Genomic DNA, 19,802 nt, shown 5'->3' with positions numbered 1-19,802 from the left:
TTTGAGCTGAACGCCAACAGAATTAGTTTGTAGCTGTCACGTCTGTAGCGTCAGCGTGATAGCGTGGAGAGACACTGAGAAAAATCTTGTCTGGTCTGTGCTAATGGGAGGGAAGGTGTGTACATTTAAAGATACAAACACACATATAATGGAAGAAACAGGCAGATTAGAGGTAGTGTTTTGTAAGCCTTTAAATGTCTGGGAAATTCCTCATTACAGGATTAGCATTTAATTATTCTACATTTGTACGATTATTGGTTTGTTGATATACTTTAAAAACTAACTTGTAACAAAAACCACACATTTTTACAATAAATCATATGACAACACTGGAGTGGGCTCTTACCTACAGCCCACAGGGGCTTGAGTTTTGGCTTCTGTAATGGAAACAGCCTTGTCACAGAAAAGCAGATGAGAGAAAAGAGGAGGCCCCTCAGCCAGTAACAAAGCAAACACTCCTTTTGAAGGTATGTAGTTTACCTGCCACCGAATCTCTGCACAGGTTTCTTTTTTTCCCGTGTTGGTATAGCATCTGTGTGAACTCTTGTGCATTTTAGGGGGGTTACTATAACTTCTACCCTAGTTGTGCTGTGTCCTTTCATAGCGTGAACAAGGTTGAGACTTAGGGGAAAAAGGAGGGGTGGCGTCAAGGGTCTTGCACTCTGCTGGTGGAGCTCGCTGGCTTCACCATTGGTGCCCTCAATCCATTTTTAACTGAATGATACTTTTGTTCTTGGTCAGCAGAGGTGAAAGGAGCCAGTCAGTGGTTCCCGTTCCAAAGCAGGATGACTTGTGGATGGGAGAATATTAACACTCTCTCCCCCTCTCTGACTCCCCAGTCCTCTCCTCCACTTGCACACCTATTTCCACCCCCCATGTTACACAGTTTCTAACAGCTAATGATTGTATGTTTGTATCCAAAAACTAAACATCACCACCGAGTTAAGTTTGGTAGAAATGTAAGGTTTTATCCAAGACTTTGGACACAGTAGTTTACTTTGTGTTATGACTGAGTAAAACACAGATTGATTGCTAAAAACGTAAGACTGAAGACCCTTTGAGAGGGTACAAGGACAATGAAGAGGACATATTAAAGAGTAATGGTGGAATGTTTAGAAGTGAGTTTAGAAAATAATTAATTAGCAGAGCACATCAGGGGCTTTTAACCACATTTTTAGATAATTTTAGGTAGTTGACATTTATTTAAGTGCACTATAAGGAGCTATGAATCCCCCTTATCTGGCAGGCAGGCCAACAGTGCTAATTGCTGTGCTGAATCTGCTCTTGGTATTTGTAATTAATGCGGTGTAATAAAAGTTATTTAAATTGTGGAAATATTTAGTATGCGTATGAATTGATTAGATGAATATGAATTAACTGTCTATAAATTTCATCCACTGTATTAGACAACCCTAATTAGATTTTGACAAAACTGTCCAGAGTAATGTCTGTCATTTGTTGACAACAACATGCACTGCAGCATTTGTTTAATTGTACAGTACATCACACACACATTCTCTTGAATATCTTTAAATGGGTATTTTTGATGAAATAATAATGACTTGATCTACTGTTGTCCAGTTTGTGTGTTAGAAATAAGGCTAGTTGATCATTTATACCTGTACCAAAGTTGGAAAGAATGTAGAGCCGCATTTCCAGAAAATAAACACACAAGAAGTTAGAAAACTCCGGTAACCTAGAGTTCAGTTACGTCTCTGTTTTTCGAAAGCAGTTTACCTTAGAGTCTCGCCACTTGAGCGGTTCAGTGAGCTGTTCTTACACTAATTGCTAATGCACAATGACAATGCTGACATGCTGATCTTAACCAGATAGGCGTTCCGTGTTCATTATCTTAGTTTAATGTGTCATGCTAACATTTTTAATTAGCACTGAACACAAAGTTCAACTGAAGCTGATGGGAATGTTATTTGATCGTAAACTAAAGTACAGACATTATTGAAATTTTAACTTGATGAAGTTGCTAGATAAAAAATGAATGTATAACCAAAGTTATCACAATTATATTATTATTATCCTGAGGGGGGAAGGTGCTGTTGATGTGTGTACCACATTTTGTGGCAGTCTATCCAGTAGTTGTTGAGTGAACCTCATGGTGGCGCTAGAGGAAAAATGGGTGGATCACCAAAGTCAGAAGGATTCATCCTCTGGGGAAAATGAAAATCGATGTAATAGTTGTTGAGATATTTCATCTGGACGAAAGTGGTGGACTGACTGACAGACTGATATTGCCATGCTGGTAACGTCTAAAAATGTGTAAATTATTAAATCGGCAGGGAGACGTGGGGAGCTCTTCCACACCTGGAAGTCTGGTTTCACTTGTTGTGGAAGGGGATAAAGCCAGAAGAAAAAGCTAAAGGAAGTGAACATATGATTTGCATTCCAACATATGTAAATCCTAATATAGAGATGCAAAATCCTTGCTAGTACTATAAAAAAGGTTGGAAATGGAATCAAATGTATACCACTATTACATTTAGACTCTGTATCTGGTGCTTTAATGCAGCTGTAAGTTAAAATAATTGACTTTATTTAAATCCTTTCTCTTTTAAACTTGAATTCAGTGTGGTATCACACTGTGTTTGGAGGCCTTTTTTTATACAGTTTAGAACATAATTATACACAGCAGTTCAGTATGTTTCCTTATTAGTGAGACCTGAAATTAAAATTATTCAATCGTACTTAATGAAAGGTTCAGAGCTGCTTATTGTAACACTGACTGTGCAGTAAAAACAGCAGCTGCAGTCAACGTTGTCTGTGCTCGATCAACCCCAGTACTGAATGATGTGCACTCTGAAGTGTTTTGACAGAGCTCACAGCCCAAAACGTAGCGATGTACTTCATCTGTAAGTTCAAAAAGAAGCTAAAAAGACATGTAAGGTTGTAGTTGGGCACATAAAGCACCTAGTATTAAAACAGTAGTATTGAGTAAAATCAAAACATCTGTTTCATCATACAACTCGAAATCAGATGAAATGTAGAGGAGGTAAGTGTAGAGTCCATTAAAATACTTTTGCCGTTGAAGCTTCTGGTTTAAACAGCAGGTAACTGAGGGTGATCAATGAATAAGTGGCCTGTAAAAGAAAATATATCATGGTCATCATAAAAATAACACAGCTACATGTAAATTTCGAAAGCTGCAGAAACTGATATAACATTTATTTGCATGAATGGTAGACAGAGCTGCCACTAAATATTGTTTTATTATTGAATAATCTGTTTATTATTTTAGCTGTTAATGAATAAAAAAAATTAATTTGTTTTTTGGTCTACACAATGGTGGAAAATGTACATCCACTATTTCCCAAAGCCCAAGATGACATCCATGTCTTGTTTAATCAGGACCAACACACCACAATCCAAATATATTTAGTTTACCATCATAGAAAAGTGAAAATATCAGAACATATTCATATGTGAGAAGCTAGGCTCAGAGAATTTCTTCTTCTTCAAAAATGACTCAATGGATTAATCAGTCATCAACAGTTTACTCAAGTGTGACGAGTAATCGATAATCAACTCATTGTTGCAGCTCCGATTTTTGACAGACTTTTCATAACTGTAAGAAACAAAAAAAAGAACATCTTCCATTGTTTTGTGACAATTATTCATTCATTTTCACAAGAGTACAGCATCATGAGAGTTTAGACAAAAGAGACATTATAATAACAAAATGCTAATTAGCGTTTTAATTCCCCATGACTCCAGAAGCTGCTCCTCATATCTCACCAGACCAACATTGTATGAATCAGTTGACTGACTGAGAGATTAATTCACCGCTCAGCTTTACTGTCCTTAAAGCCGTTGCTAATGCCTCTATGAGTGGGGCTTCTGTGCATTTTCTTCAGCTCTCCCGTCTCTTCAATAGTGCTCCAGCAGCACTGTTACTTTATACATTATGTAACTTGTAAAGTTGGCTTTATTTTCTGTGACCAGCAGTCTGTATTGCTCTTTTCTGATTGGCTGGCATGGGATCATTAATGTCAAGCACTGACCTGGTCAATAGTTAAACCACCATCAGTGTGCGAGATAATCAAACTGCAAGTAACCATAGCAACAGTACCTCTTCTTTGTGCTGCGTTACAAGTTAACTGACTGTTATACATTAAATAATCATAAACAGTATTGAAGATATTCTGCATATGATTGTATTGACAGTCATATATTGAAGTTACTTATAATTGTGCTGTGCATTTTGTATGCTGACATTTACAGTGTTGCTTTCAATTGCAGTTTTTAAAATATTTAAACACAGTATCACTGTATAGTATTACTCATGTTTTGTTTTGTAGCACTGAATCACATATTAATGGATATAATGGGCTTTCATGAGTCTGGTTTAACGTCAAAATGAAAACAAATCTAAAACATTCACTTTAATAAGCTGTTGCAGTGAGGTGTAGGAGGGTGTTAGATGGATCAATAATGATTTAGTATTACTACAATGTATTATGTTGTGCATTATGACTGAAATGTTGGATTTTAGTTTTATCAGGTGAGGTGATCTTTGTTTAAGGCATAGAGCTTTTCTTTAGAAGTCTGTTTTGGCCACTATGCCACAGTGGCTTGATTTGTGAAGTGTTGCACTGATGGTTCTTCTGTTGAAACCCTCCATAGAAACTAATGAACTCTCTAGTTATGACAACGCAGCTCCTGGCATCTGGGCTTCTAGCACAATCAAAGTCCTTTCTTGGTTGTTTGTTTTGGTCAGGTGACTAGCTCATGGAAGAGAGTGGGTAATTTATGTTTTACTAGTGCAAAATCTGTTTTTGCGTGTGTTTTTACTACAAAGTCAGACATCCAAACTCTCCCACATATTGATAGAGGCTCCTTGATGCCCGCAAATGAGATCCAATCTCCCGGAATCTGGAGCGTGCAAGCAAGAGCGTGCGCTAGAGAGTGACTGCGCTTGTATGTATGACTATTAATGCAGCGCGTGTGAGAGCAAAGCGGTCTGATAGCTCTGTGTTGCCACTTTCTCAGAGCAACCCCCCCCCTCCCCGACCAATGGGATGTCTATTCGAAGTGTTTTCAGTTTCATCCATTTTTTCAAGGGTCTGAAGTGTATTTCACATTGTAGCTGCCAAAGCTCCGCTGCCTTATAACCTCTCTAACTCTGGTCCTGCGCTGTGCTCAGTGTGCCGTGTGAGAGGGGGAGTGGCCAGCGGCTAGAGCGGCAACAGCAAATCTGTGCTTCTTTTACCGATATATTTATCTATATCTTTTACATTCCTTATCCAAACAACGTCAAACTTGGCACTGCACTTACTCATGCCCGTAGCAAGATACCTGTCACGTTTGAAATCAATCGGATGAACAGTTTGAGAGATATGCGAATAACGGACAGACAGACAGACATTTCCCGTCTGTAAATGTGAAAACCTTTTGCTCTTTAGCAATTTTTGTCAGGTGTTTAAGTTGACTGTAACAGTAATACCCGTATTAAGTATCAACTAAGCTCCTTGTGATAGATAGTTTATGCTGTAATTTAGTGACTTGTAGATCTGTATTTAGTAAACTTGCTATAGCTAGGCTAAATTTGAACCTGCCACTCGCTGCAGATCTATACTTCATTTCTGTGTTTAAATCATTTCTGCACTTAAATCATGTTCAATAACTTAAACCGACCACATTTCAGGACCATCAAGCTGTACATCCAGATTGAGGACATTCCAGACAAAAAAAAAATTAAATTATTGTCTGGAAATCAGTTACAAAAAAACCTTTTTAGTATATTTTTATATCAAGTTGTACAAATTTTCACAAGAATTCAGATACATTAAACTTGATAGATTCACTAAAAAAATTCACAAAAAAATGCATAGTTGGTCTTTATAAGATATATTTATCACATGACCTATCCCATTTCATTCATTCTGATCACATTCACGAAACATTGATAGCCTGTTTAAAACATATAATATCATCAGATGATCACCACACACTGTTTAAAACAAGAAACATGATTGACTCCTAACATTTGTGTCCATTAGTAAATTTTAGCAACTGAAAATGGTCTATTTTACCATTGTAAAATTAAGAGTGTTATTTAGAGACTTTCTTCCTATGAAAAACTTCTATTGACCAGCAAATATACTACAGTGAAGGGAACAATTTAAAATTGAAAACTCTTTTTAGGTTAAAAAATATTTTGACTTATTTTTTGTGTATTGATTGAGGCAGCATTTCAATTCAACATAGCGTGCAGCCTTTTTTATGTTTGTGTGTGTTATTTCATGTTGGCTGACTAAAAGACTGTATTTTTAAGGGGATTATATTTTGACTTTTAGAATATGTTCATGCTTCACCTTTGCAGCCATATTTTCCTTTCCTCAAAGCACGTCTGCTGCTTTTCTCTGAGTTTCTGCTTCCTTTCCACTAAAATGAAGCCAAATGTCACATGGGATAGAAATTTACTGATACCTGCTTGTAGAAGCGTTTAGGCTTGTCACCATTTATCACAGCTGCATTTTTAGTGTCCTCTTCAATCTATCTTAGCAGGGACAGGCAAAGGCCTTGATGAGTAAAGCAGCCAGAAACAGAGGGAGGGAGGGAGGAAGTGTGATAGAGTCATACAGGACTCCCGTACTCCTCGGCCCTGCATGTGGTTCAGACCAGTCAACAGTCTGCGGAACATTTAGTCAAACGTTTTAAAATGTGGTTAGGGATGTATCCATCTGACCACCAGCGGCGGCAGATCCGCAGCAGTGGTTGCAGAACACCACCAGAGGTTTTTGGCGTAGGAAAAAATGATAAGGAGTGGGTGGATGTTGATGGAAGTGTTGTTGTAGCTGCACAGTCTATATAGTAATTGGATAACCAGGTAAGTGGAGATGGGACATAGGTCTCAGGGATGATGAGGGTTCTGTCGGGGCCCGCCTTTTAAGGCTTCTGTGAGCGTGTGTGTGTGTGCGTGTATGTGTGTAACTGGGACTGCAGAGGAAGGGCAATATGATCCTTGTAGGATTCAGGGGCCCACACACAAGGTCCTAGAGAGATCTGGCAGTGAAATTTAAGATGGCCAGTTGGAGAGTGAAAGGGGAGAGAGGGGTGCAGGGGGTGCTTCATTTGTGAATCCCGGATGTTTTTCAGTGTTATGTGCCATCTCTTTACGTTTGTTATCTGGGGGGTTTTTCTTTGAAGCAGGTTCATGGAGTCTGAATCAAGATTAATGTGTACTACAAAGACTTGAGCCTTTTGTCCCTCTTTCACAGTGACATTCCCTTACTTTTGTAATAGTCTGTTAAAATAATGCTGTGCTCTAAACTTACTATACTTTTATATATTTTCTGTATGAACCACATACATTATTGGTGTGTTTAAAAAAAAATCTTTATGATAAACACATATTTTCATATTAGCTTTGGTGGGGAAGCAAATCAAGTCCTGTGTGCATATTTTTCATGCTGCTACATGCCTATCTTTACTTGAAGTTGGTTTGAAAAATGAAGATCCCCGGGGCTAAAGAGAAGGGCTTTTTCAGGACTTTTTTCTTTTTCTTTGAGAGGTTACACTCATGCAGGCACAGTCAAAGAAGGAAAACTGCCATAAGGGATAAGTGACAACCACCCTTTTGTTTGTATTTTTAGTTTTACGATCAGAATCAAAAACCTCATCATGTCAGCTTATTTGGCAAACAAGGTCTTATACACAGGTGATGTCATTTTGAGAAACGAGTAAAAAAAACTCTAAAGTTTTTAAAAGTAGGACAACTTCAATTTATGTAACACATTGCTTCACCAGGGTAACAAAGTGCTTCACAGTCACAAAGAAACCCCATGAATACATATTTTAGAACCATGTATTTAACCATAACAAATTGGTTAAGCCTAACCCTAACCCAACCATTTTGATGATCACTTAATGATTTAAGCCAAACATTTTCTGGTTCCGGCTTCTCAGATGTCAGAATATATAGTAAAATGGATATTTTGGGGTTTTGGACTGTTGGTTGGAAAAAAGCAATATGTCTGATGACATGACTATGTGCCCCCAGGATATTTTGATGGGTATTTTTGACTGTTTTCTTATGCTTTTTAACAAAATGATTAATTTAGTAATCCAGAAAAAAATCACCATCATTAATGGGTAATTAAAAATACTCATCGGTTGTAGCTCTAAACAAGCAAAATGGTTAAAGGATGAGACAAATTGATGATTTCAATGTCTTTGCACCTCATGAATGCACAGATTCTGAAATTGTCTTCACTAAGAATTATTCAAAAAGTGTCAGTAAAATGACATTTTACTGTTTTTGGTTTTTACTGGTTGTTGTACTTACTGTTTTTTTATTTCCACAGAGACCTGAGCATGAACAACATCACTGAGCTTCCAGCATATGTATTCAAGAACTTCCCTTATCTGGAAGAACTGTGAGTACATGCCCCTTTTTTCTCCCGTTAATGATGTATTCATTCTGTACAGTGTTGACATGAGGGCTGGGCTTTATGACATGCACCTGGATATTTGAGTTTGTACTGCAGCCCACAGTATGGGTGCATCACCATGTCCTTCTCAGCTGTTGCTGATAAGCACAGTATTACGCAGTGTTAGGAATCACTCACCATTCATGAAATGAACAAGAGCCATTATAAAAGGTACAGTAAAGCTCAATTAAAAAGGTGATGTGAGACAGCAGGTATTGAAGCTACAATCATGTGACATCCTGTGTGGATTTTTGCTTTTAAGGGATTATCAGGGTGGCAACAGCACATCTCCGCTCTTGGGCTTTGTTGAGTGGCGTACATCTAATCTTAGCGAGTGTTTGTTATTTCTCTACTCTTTAAATACTCCTCTGTCTGGCTCAGTGCTGCTGGGAGTCCGAGATAAAATCTGTCTACCTGATATCAGGTAACATGCAGCCCTGAGAATGCAAAATGACCAGCGAGTGAACACACTCCAGCGGTTCCAGCTCCACTTGGCCTTTGCAGGCATGTTTTTTCAGCACTCATGCATCTTTCAGCCGGCCGAGTCTTCACCCTCTTCTTTTCCATACGCCACTCCAATCTGTTTGTCGTAAGGCAATTTACTTTTCATCGTATTGTGCGGAGGAATGCTAGGCAGGAAGGAATAGGGCAAAACAATGGTTTCCATGACAATAAGGCATAAAACCCCCCCAAAAAAACCCCAGTCTCACTGCTACTTATCATGTCAGATCATCATAATGGTCGGTTTGTCGTTGGGGTGTTTTGAGAAAAATCATTTTGATTGATGTATACCCTTAGTTCATATGTGTATTTGTTTAACCTTTTTTTCTGGGAACAAATCAGCAGGCTTGTCTCAATGAACTTTGGTGGATAACGTTTTCGCTCTAGGGCTGCAGCAGTGTCAGTGAACCGGAGCTCGGGCCCTGAGGGCAGAGAGTGAGAGAAAGAGTTGACAGAAAGCAAGATCAGGGAGAGAAAAGAGGGCAGGTCATCCTCATACAGGACAGGAACTGAGACAAGGAAGAAATATTCCGTCCTTCGTAGTCACGCAACGCTCCTCTGCTCTTTTTCTTTCCAGCCAAAGGCACAACAAAACTCAGCAGACGTGATGACAGGTGTCTCCTCTGTAGTTCGTTTATATTCTAGAAAATAGCCTGTGACCAAAAAGCTCTTTACATATGCCACATTTAACTGTAGCAATGATACCTGGACTTAGTCTTCTGTAGCTCATGTAGTCCATATATTTTTCTTTTTTTTTGGCAGAATGATTTAAAACATTTATTGTTATTAGTCATTGTTATTTTTACTTTAATTATTCTCTAATATATGTCTCTTTATTATATTTTAAATGTTTCTGCCCATTTATGCTTTATCTTATATATTATTATTTATTTTATATCTTTTATGAATCACATTGTTTTACATCCATTTTTGTGAAATGTGCTTAAAGTCCCAGCTTTAATCCCCCATCCCTGTGTTCATTTATCTCTTGTTATGTGCCAAATACATGGCAAAAAAATCAGCATCAGAGTATTTTTATATCCTGTCTTTTCTCTCCTTGTATAACATTTTCAAATGTTTGATGACTCATCCTGCACTCAGGGGCCTTTACAAAAGTTCATCCAATCAAATGTGACTTTGGGCGAGTAGCTAGCCACACAGCTTTCATGAATCCAATGGGCAATGGGATATCAAACATAGAGTCCCCCTTTAAATACACTAGTGTTTTCTTTTCCCTCTTTTTGTGTTTATCGGGGGTATAGATGTCCCCTAAATGCCTCATATGCAGACTGTTGGTAGATGCTACAATTTACAGATGTCCCCTAAACACCTCACGTGCATGCTTTTGTTAGCTAGGTGGCTACTATGCACACAGAAGCCTCTAGTCCTCACTCAGTTACTGCAGCATGCGACTCAGACAGATTTTATCTACCTGGGCGGGTCTTAATCTACGTGGACGGGCCGCCCAAGTAGAGCCTTTGTATGGGAAACACTGTTAGTTGGTTAAGCATCAGGTTCGTAAATGTCATGGGTTATTGCAGTTATTTTGATTTTAATGATAAGGGATCAGTTCTTTGTGTCAGTATGTATCAAGTATGCAGACTACAATGTGAACAAGATTAAGAAGACCATTAATTTGAAATCCAGTCAAAAGCTCATTTCTTTTTTGTATTTCCCTCCTCCGGCATTGTCATTACTAACATGAACATAGGAAATGAAGTCACAGGATTATCATTATAGCTACTTAACAGTGGTTCAAAAAGGTTCATGTGGGTGCATGTTGGGGTGCTGGTTTGGATTGTATCACAGTAATTTCCCAAACAGAATATTAACATTGAATTGTTATAGCAATTAATTATAGCATTTGAGACTCAAATACTTGAGTAAATACTTAATACTTCTCTGCTGTCAGAGGGCACTGCAGGGCTCTTTGTGAACTTGCTATTGACTATGGTAGACTTGTGGGAGTGGTGTTGCACAAGGAGAGGATTTAGCCTTTCCTCAGTGAGACTTAGCACATTCTTCTGGCCTCATCAAAGCCTGGGGGGACATGTACTGAATTAGCTGAAAGATGCAAGAGGAGGAGAAGCTCTTCATGTTGTGAAACCTGAATGATTTGTCAAACCATGTTTGCATGAGGCGCTTCAGCCCAGTATCACACCAAAGCTTGTAATACGTGCCAGTTTTGCCTCATGTAGGCATGAAAACTACACGCATATATATGTGTATATATGCAAAGCCAACAACTCCATCTAGCAGCTGTAGTGTTATTATGACCCGGTGAAGTGACAGTTCAGATGACGTCTATATAAGGTGACAAATTTCCATATTAGGAGGAGGCGGATTGTGGGGATGGCTACATAGATAGATTTAGATTTTTATGTTTGATATTATAAATTTGTTGGCTGGTGTACATAGGCATGTGACAACTTTACTTGTGGCAGTAGTGTATCCCTGACTATAACTGCACATTATGGTCAGAATGCTGCCACAAAACGTCCACTGGATAAATTGTGAGTCAGTAGAGTCACAAATGGGTTGTACTGATTGGATCTGGTGGTTGTGGAATTCAGCTTTGGAAGTTATTCACTGGGTTTGTCTTGAGTCCAAGTCAAGCTGAATTGACAGTGTTATTATAAAGCTGGTGGGCATTCACATCTGAGTATGACAGCTTTGGTCAACCGCAACAAATCAAACAGTAAAAAAGGTTTGTGACACAAATGTAATTCAATATGGTTTCACAGCAGCTTGTCTGCTGTAGGTCTTATAATGCCTCTTAATTATTAGATATATTGTTTTTTACATCAGTAGATGCGTTTTCTTAAAAAGACAATCACATATTTTATCACTATTTCAAACTTATGTTCACATCTAAATGAAAAATGGTTTTATTTTAATGTATTGAGTTTTTAGCTAAATGCCAGCTCTGATAAGAGGCATTGACTCATTTAAAATTCTCACACCATGCTCACGCTCTTTTGTCAGGTTCTGAAAAGTAGTCTGATTTTGAGCACAGAATGGTTTTATTAGTCTGTCAGCATTTTTAAAACTTTGGGCTCAGGAGATGCTTTTTGTTCGTTAAGCATGTATTCAGGATTTATTTCCTCATTGTTGCAAAATGTGTAACACAAGCTAGCGCACAACTCCTGTAGGTAACTGTGTTTACTGAAAACACTTGTGTGGGTGAATAACAAGACATAACAGTAAGATACACCACAGATACATGGGAAGAACTAGACTAGCAACATTAAGGCTACAAACAACCCAAGATGCAACTCTTTTAAAGTAACTGAGTGTCTCTATAACACAGGAGCCTCTCATCTAAGTTAGGTGCAATATGTTTGCTGCTCAGTAAATAACTCCAAGAAAAAATAATGTGGGTTAATTTTCTTTTTAGTTTAAATAGTTGCTAATATAATGATGTGAATGACCTCTAATTTCAGTGCCATAAGTGGATAACACCAGCCTGTGGCACATGCATTTTGCAATATTTAGCATATGAAGTGGAAGGTCTTACATCAGGTAGATAGATCGATGCATAGATTTACTGGGGTTCATGTGATCTGCATCAGTTAATAAAAGGATACCTTGATCAGCGTCCTTTCTGATTTCTGATACTGAACTTGACAAGACACCTTATAGAAAAAAAATTAACTTTGAACTTCAGCTTTAAAGGTAAAATGGATGGAAAGTGCTCATATTTTTTAAATATAAGATCCATAATTCCACAGCAACTGGACAAACTGCAAAAAAGATCATGTGTTATGATCAAAAGGACAACTACTAAATGGACACTTTGGATCAATTGTTTTCTCAGCTTCTGTTCCCAAAGTTGAGAATAAACTCTAAAAATCAGTTTATGAACACCATCTGCTTTCATGTTTTAGAAGCTGGTTCCATTATCTTAAAAAATTAAGATGAAGGGTTACATGATTGTTTTTGTTTTAAATGTTTCAGATGTTTAGTCAGTGAATATAGTACACTGGTACAGTACAGGTAAACAAACAGCATATTTTAGCTCTGTCTCACTAGAGATGCAGCTATTTTTGCTTGTCAGCTCATGCTTTGGCAACAAAATGAGTTAGAGTGGACTAGCTCTCTAATTCAGTGTATTTTAAAACGTACCCACTAACAAAATATCAGTTTTAGGTTGAAGGGCAAGTGAACTTCTAACAGAGTCAGCCTTGATTCTCAGGCTCACACCCAGCAGCTCTTGTAGCACGGAATTCAGCCTGGCCTGACTCACGTTGCAGAGTGATAAATCTGCTGCTAATCTCTCAGGCCAGATAGTATACTTGGGCTGCGTGTCCCAGTCAGCCTGCCCCATGCTTATTTACACCCCTATATCCTTTACACTTCCTGTTCCCAACAGGAAAGGGAGGTTTCCCCTCACCCTCAAGTATTTCATGTGCAGACTGAAGTGACTTTCAGAAGTTACAATGCAAGACTGTTAAAAAGAAAAACATAGTTAAATTCATATATTGCCCTTATTTGCTTCAGATGAGTGACTTAATTTTCACTCCCTCTAAAGGGAGCACAGAATAGTGATGGCTGGGAGGCTCAGAAAGGGATTTAAGTAGGGGATATCCAGAACCAGTTCTAATCTCTCTTGTGGGTGATGGACGAAGTGACAACAGGCCATGACACAGACACATGTCTTTGACACCCCAGGCCCCATGTTCAGCTTGATAGCTGGAACTTAATCTGAGGTGCTGAATGTGAAGAAGTTCTCAACACTATGCGTAACTTTTTTCCAGAAATAAAATATAGGCAGTGGTTGTTTATGCTGAAAACATGGTCGTCTGTAGCCTTTTCTTAATTCCTAAATATAAGTTTGACTCTTTCTGTCACACAGACGACTTGCGGGGAATGACCTGTCCTTCATCCACCCTGAAGCCCTGTCTGGACTGCATCAGCTCAAAGTCTTGTAAGCATACACCCCCCCCCCCCCCCCCCCCACACACACACACACACCCACACCCCTCCCTGCCACCACCACCACCACCACTGTCAACACACACAGACACAAACACACACACAGTGACTGTGCAAAGTTTTCCACACACATGGAGAGAGAGTAAATATTTAAATTCGTGGTAACATTGTGGTGCTGTCAGTTATTGCCACCCTAAACATAGTTATTTGATTTACATCCACTTGAACTAAGCTAAATGGACTTAACCATCCCCACCCCAACTGCCTGTGAAAAAGGTCCAAAAGAGCATTGCATACAAGCTCTGTGTAAAAATTAGTTCTGCACAATTTACACCAGGCAGCACACCCTAACACGCCTGCACAAACTCAGATACACTGAGTGACACACAAAGCGCCGCCCTGTTGATTCTGATCTGAGCCAAAAGTTCAAAGTCCTGTTGATCTACAGGTGAGGTCTTGGATACAATATGGTTGAAAGGAAGAGGCATTATATATACTTATCAAATCAAATGCTTTATTCACACTGTGACTTGTAACTACACAAATTAAAACAAGCTGAAGTATTTTGACTACATGCAGATCAAACAAACCACACACAGATTGGGATACATTAATTAGTATAATTAAAATGTTTGATACCTTCACAAGTCTTCACAGAGTGTTTATTGTTTGATAAGAAGAACTGGGAAATCTTGTTATGAGGCCAGTGTCTCTTCCAAAGAGAAAACTGAAACCAAGTGTGGATCCACATAAATAACAAACAGAAAGCTCACTAACACGTTTGCATTGAATCTATCTGTGGATATGTGTTGTTTTAAAGATTTATGATGCAAGGAAAAGGTGTTATGAGTTGAGTTAAAAATGTGATTTTGCATTTTAACCTCAGGATGCTTCAGAATAACCAACTGAAGATGGTGCCCAGTGCAGCCCTGAAGACCCTTCATGCTCTCCAGTCGCTGTAAGTCATCTAACACACACGCACACACACGCGTGCAGGGTATTTACTACTCAGAGTTTCAAGTGGACCTTTCCGGCCTGTATTTACTGTATTAGGGAAACACTCCCTGCTGTTGCTGCAAAGAATATGACAGAAAATCATAACACATCAAACTGGTCAGATATTTGTTTGGTACTCCTAAGTACGGCCTAACAGGCAACTAAAATAAATGTCTTCTAGGTTGCTGATGGTATGTGTAAATGATGAAAAGGGGGTGATGCTGCTGCTGAAAAAAACAGTTGTTTATATGTAAGCAACCACTGTACTGTGACAGTCTCATGCCCTGTTAGTGAGTTTTATGAATAGCCTCTGTTTTCTATAGGAGGTGCAGTTAATGAGGGAGGTATTTTGTCTTGAAGTGCCGGATGGGAAGAAATGCTGCAGTCATCAGAGCTGTTGTCAGAGAAAGCAGTGCACGGAGTGTATTTGTACAGCCTACCATTCAAATTGGAATTTGTAATATTTATGCCAAGCGTACAACCACATTGAAGACATATTAGATTTAACTTTACCGTACATCTGTACTTGACACAGTAGTACTAGTACTGCAGAATACAGATTGGCATATAACTTGACAGTAAGAACCAGTATTACAGTACATATAGATGAATATAATTTATAGGATGAACAAGAAACCAAAGGAGTAGTGATATGGCATGGACCATAATTATGAATTTACTGGATTCATAGAGAATGTGCTACATCATGATGTGTATTGTAATCGGGATATGACATTTGGTCATATCACATAGCCCTGGTTGGATATCTACATTGAACCTGATCAAAGGTCCAAGACTTGAGGTTAACATATGTGTTTTTTATTAACAACCATCTGTTCCATAGCCTTGGTTGCTATGGTTGTTGCTAAGGTTTTTCCATGTGTTTTTTGCATTGTCCACTCATATTTCGGATCAGACTCCAGCTCAAACATGTATGGATGTATTTGAGAAATTGAGATTTCGAGTAAAGAATGGGAAAAGGTAGTGATATCTTTCTACAATAGTTTTGTTTTTATAGTTTGTTGATGTTGCCTGCAGAGCGAAGGGGCAGCTTCTAATACCTGGCCAGTCAGAAAGGGGCTTTAAAGAGACAGGAGCTAAAACGGCCTGTTTCAAACAGAGGCTGAATTGAGGGGCTGCATGTAGAGGCAGTGTAAGATAATGAGTTTTTTAAACTGTAAATCATACTCAGTCGAGCCCCAGATTAAAAAATGTAGACCTGGAAATATGCATGATATGTCCCGTTTAAGTATTTGCTAAACAAATGTATGCAAAAGTGGTCCATACGCAACAGTAGAGTTTAGACCCTCAGTAGCTGGCTGATTTCTTAGTTTGAATGATGTAGTGTATACTTGTTAGTCAAACAGACCTGCAATAGACATAATGCACGAAAAGTACTGATGTGTAAGCATAGACTTCAAGATTAGTACTTTTTTTAAATGAAATGCCTTTCTGTCTGTTACACAGAACAGATATGCACTTGTGCCACATGTTATTTGAGACAGGTCACACTAGAAATAGTTTGAAAGTGTCAAAATATATGGCCGCTCATAATCTTACACCACAGTAAATCGTGCAGTCTGGGTCAAATTTGAGCATCAAATAGCTTTAGCAGGACAAACTGAATTCAGGCAGTTAGCTGTTCTTGTACAAGGAAGAGTAGATTCAATTTCACTTTGTTTAACACATGACCTCATCTGCCGTAGCACCTCAAATGTTACATTACTCTCAGATGGCAACATGTTGAGGGTAAAGAGCAGTTACTCCTTCTCAAAGTAGAGAATATTTGTTCAGATTATTTACTTGAGACATTGTTGATGTCATCCAGGGGCGGCTGCACTCATATTGCATACTTCACACATGCTGCAGTGCCCAGCAAAAGCCCTGTGCAAATGTAGGTCAGTCTTATTCAGCAGATATTTAGCTAACTTTCCTCCCTAATTTTAAATTGTTGGGTTTTCCATGTGTTTACTCCTACATAATTTCAAGGTTTCTCACAATTTCCTGCTCCACTCTTGCTTGGTCTTAGTATTGTTTTTCTGTAACTATTGAATGTCAGTTTAATTGAGACCATAGCAATGTTCATGACTTAATTTGTGCCACCCCTCCCATCTCTGTCCCTTTTGAGTTTGACAGCGACTAATGCAGGAATAGATCCAGCTGGAGAAACGTGCTGAAAATCCAGCTTTCAGCTATTATCACCCCTCCATATCCCCTCCCCTTGTCCCTTGCTTCCCCCTTTCTCCTATTTTCTGCCTCTGCTCTTTCTTTTTTAACAGATGTCTCTTCTCTGTGAGGGTTTTAAGGTCTGTAGCTGAAGTAATATGCTTCTGCAGAGCCAGGACTTGGTTTGTATAAAGCCTTAGAGAGCTAAATGTCAATCAAGACTGTTTTTCTTCCAGCCCAGACACTTGAGGAATTTTGAGGGAGGGCGAGACACTCAGTGAGGGAGGATAGTAGAAAACAGTGTGGTGATGGTGAAAAGAACACTTGTGCATTCATAATACTGCTAATATCAATTTTTTTAAGAATATTTCCTTTTCCCTAGTGCAATATAGTCAATGGGCAGCACTCATGCTTGATGACACTGGATTCTCTGAATATTCACAGCCTGGAACTTGTTGTATTATATCATGTTAACTAATTACCAGTTAGAAACTATTTTCCTCCGGTGTCATGTTTGTCTACTGTATATCAAATTTACCATGGCAATCAGATTAAAAACATTCCTGCCATCGTCCTAGTGGTAATTAGAAGTTTGTTGTGAATCATTCATTTGAAAAATGAAGAGTTGCCCTAAGTGGAGGGTTTCACGTATCTCACTATTTTTCAGAAGTGAGGGGGGAAAAAATACAACGAGTTAGACCATCGCAGTAGTTGCAATAATGCAGGCATTGTACTAGACAGTGGTTGCAAACAGGGAGTAAAGCCACATAGTAAAGCTCTTAATTTTTACCAGTAAGTCTTTTTTCCAAACCTTGGCCTACAGTCACACGATGAATGAGCAAGAAATGAGCAAAGAATCAGATAAGTCCAGGAGGACTGTGTAGTTGAGCTTCTGTCTCTGTACTGTGTGGAAATATTTGAGGCTGCGCAAACGCCACTTACGTGTAGCTTTATTTGGAGGTGTACTAAATGGGTAGATTCAACAGGAGTACATCATAAATTAGGTGACGGTCATTGCAGTGACATAAGTTGAAGACATTTCAGTGCGGTTAAAATGTTGGGGATGAAATAAAATCATTAGAGCAGGATAAACTAAATAAACTTAATCTTCTAGACATTCCAGATCCAGGCTAATGTCTGCTTTCCTCTCCATAAGTACACCAAACATCACCATCAACTTCTCACACTTTATATTTACATAAAACATTTTCAAAATATCATTTTGTATTTCAGATACAATTCAAGGAGGGAAATATTCCAAATCATTTGATTTTCATTTTCCCAAATATCTAACAAACAGAAGCAATTTTCCAGTCAGATACAGGGGTCCAAATGTATGAAATTATTATTCTTATGTGGTTAAAATGTTTTCCTCCTAGAGAAAGAGATTTAATTTTTGTTTTATAATTGCATTCATAATCCCAGTGTCAGTTGGTTTTTATTTCATGTATGTTTATGTATGTATGTAATTTAGGTAGAAGTAACCAGTAAAGCACATCGAAGCTTCTTCTTGTTGCTTGTGCATACTTTTTTAATCTTTGCATATAAATACAGTCAAACTCAAACCATTACACTAACCTAAAAAGTAACAAAAACAAAAGAAGTATAGAATGATAAAAGATCTCTAAACAGCAACGGTTTATTACAAATACTTTTCTTTAGTGTACATTTGACAGATGTGTTTTGTCAGTGTAAAAAGTCTTTGTCCTTTTAAACATGTTCATTGGTTCAATATTATAATATAGTTTTTTTCCTTGTTCCTCTGTTTTGTAGTCGTCTGGATGCAAACCATATTACCACAGTCCCAGAGGACAGTTTTGAAGGCCTTCAGCAACTGCGCCACCTGTGGTTGGATGATAACAACCTGACGGAGGTCCCCGTTGGTTCTCTGAGACACCAGGCGAACCTACAGGCTCTGACATTGGCACTCAACCGCATCTTGTACATACCGGACAACGCCTTTGCAAACCTCACCAGTCTAGTTGTGCTGTAAGTAATATTAAGATACTGTTCTCATTTTTGGTACAGACTGAGGTTAAATATTTTATATCTATTGGACTAATGTTTCTGACTGGTCAGGCAACTTGAAAGGAACATAGTTAATTTAAAAGTATTTGTATAACAATAGGTGTCTGAGTCATCAAATATGCTATTTGTAAGAACTGGCCACCTGTCGAATTCACACCCCACACATCAAACCAACTGGTAGCATATCGACAGTGTTGGGGTGTCTGTTATGTTCTGTGACTCTAGTGCAGATTCAGTTGTGTATTATAAGTGCTCTGTTAGCTGGGAATAAAGGTCACTGGGACTTTGACTAAGTATGATAGAGTTATCAATTCAGTGCTAATGTTAAGCTAACTTTTGCTTGAATAAATCTAACTCAGATCAAGTGCAGCACTTCCTCTTCAGAGTGGACGCAACAGTGACTCATTATCTCTTCCTATGGTACAAAGTGGTATTACAAAGACAGGACCGAGTGGGGCTAGCTGGTTAGCCTGCTAACTTCAGTAGCTATGTCTGCAACACAGTACATGGATGTCTTTGACATGATGTCAAAACTGTTACTACTTCACATTCTGTTTATAATTTTAGCTAAATTTTGAATGTTTTAAACTGAAATTCTTACGTATTAGCAGCATTAATGGGAGCCTCCACTGTAGAGCCAGAAAATATCTGTTTGTACTCTTAATTGATCAGCACACTTAAATAACTGAGCAGGAACAACCTGCTGATGTACTTTTTTAATACTTTAATTAA

General features: G+C 38.4%; 2 protein-coding genes across 2 annotated transcripts in view; one reads left to right on the top strand and one right to left on the bottom strand.

Moving 5' to 3' along the window:
- The window catches only part of spi1b (Spi-1 proto-oncogene b), a 162,504-nt gene that overhangs the window by 82,154 nt on the left and 60,548 nt on the right, over nt 1-19,802 (bottom strand). The window lies entirely within an intron of this gene.
- The window catches only part of lgr4 (leucine-rich repeat containing G protein-coupled receptor 4), a 34,275-nt gene that overhangs the window by 2,827 nt on the left and 11,646 nt on the right, over nt 1-19,802 (top strand). The window contains exons 2-5 of the mRNA XM_053324437.1: nt 8,319-8,390; nt 13,801-13,872; nt 14,767-14,838; nt 18,816-19,031. Coding sequence (XP_053180412.1) covers nt 8,319-8,390; nt 13,801-13,872; nt 14,767-14,838; nt 18,816-19,031 — 432 coding nt within the window. The remainder of the gene's footprint in view (nt 1-8,318; nt 8,391-13,800; nt 13,873-14,766; nt 14,839-18,815; nt 19,032-19,802) is intronic.

This window comes from Scomber japonicus, chromosome 1, assembly GCF_027409825.1.
Source record: "Scomber japonicus isolate fScoJap1 chromosome 1, fScoJap1.pri, whole genome shotgun sequence".
In the NCBI taxonomy this organism is placed as follows: Eukaryota; Metazoa; Chordata; class Actinopteri; order Scombriformes; family Scombridae; genus Scomber; species Scomber japonicus.
Note: the sequence above shows the minus strand (reverse complement) of the source record. Positions and strands in the feature narration are given on the sequence as shown.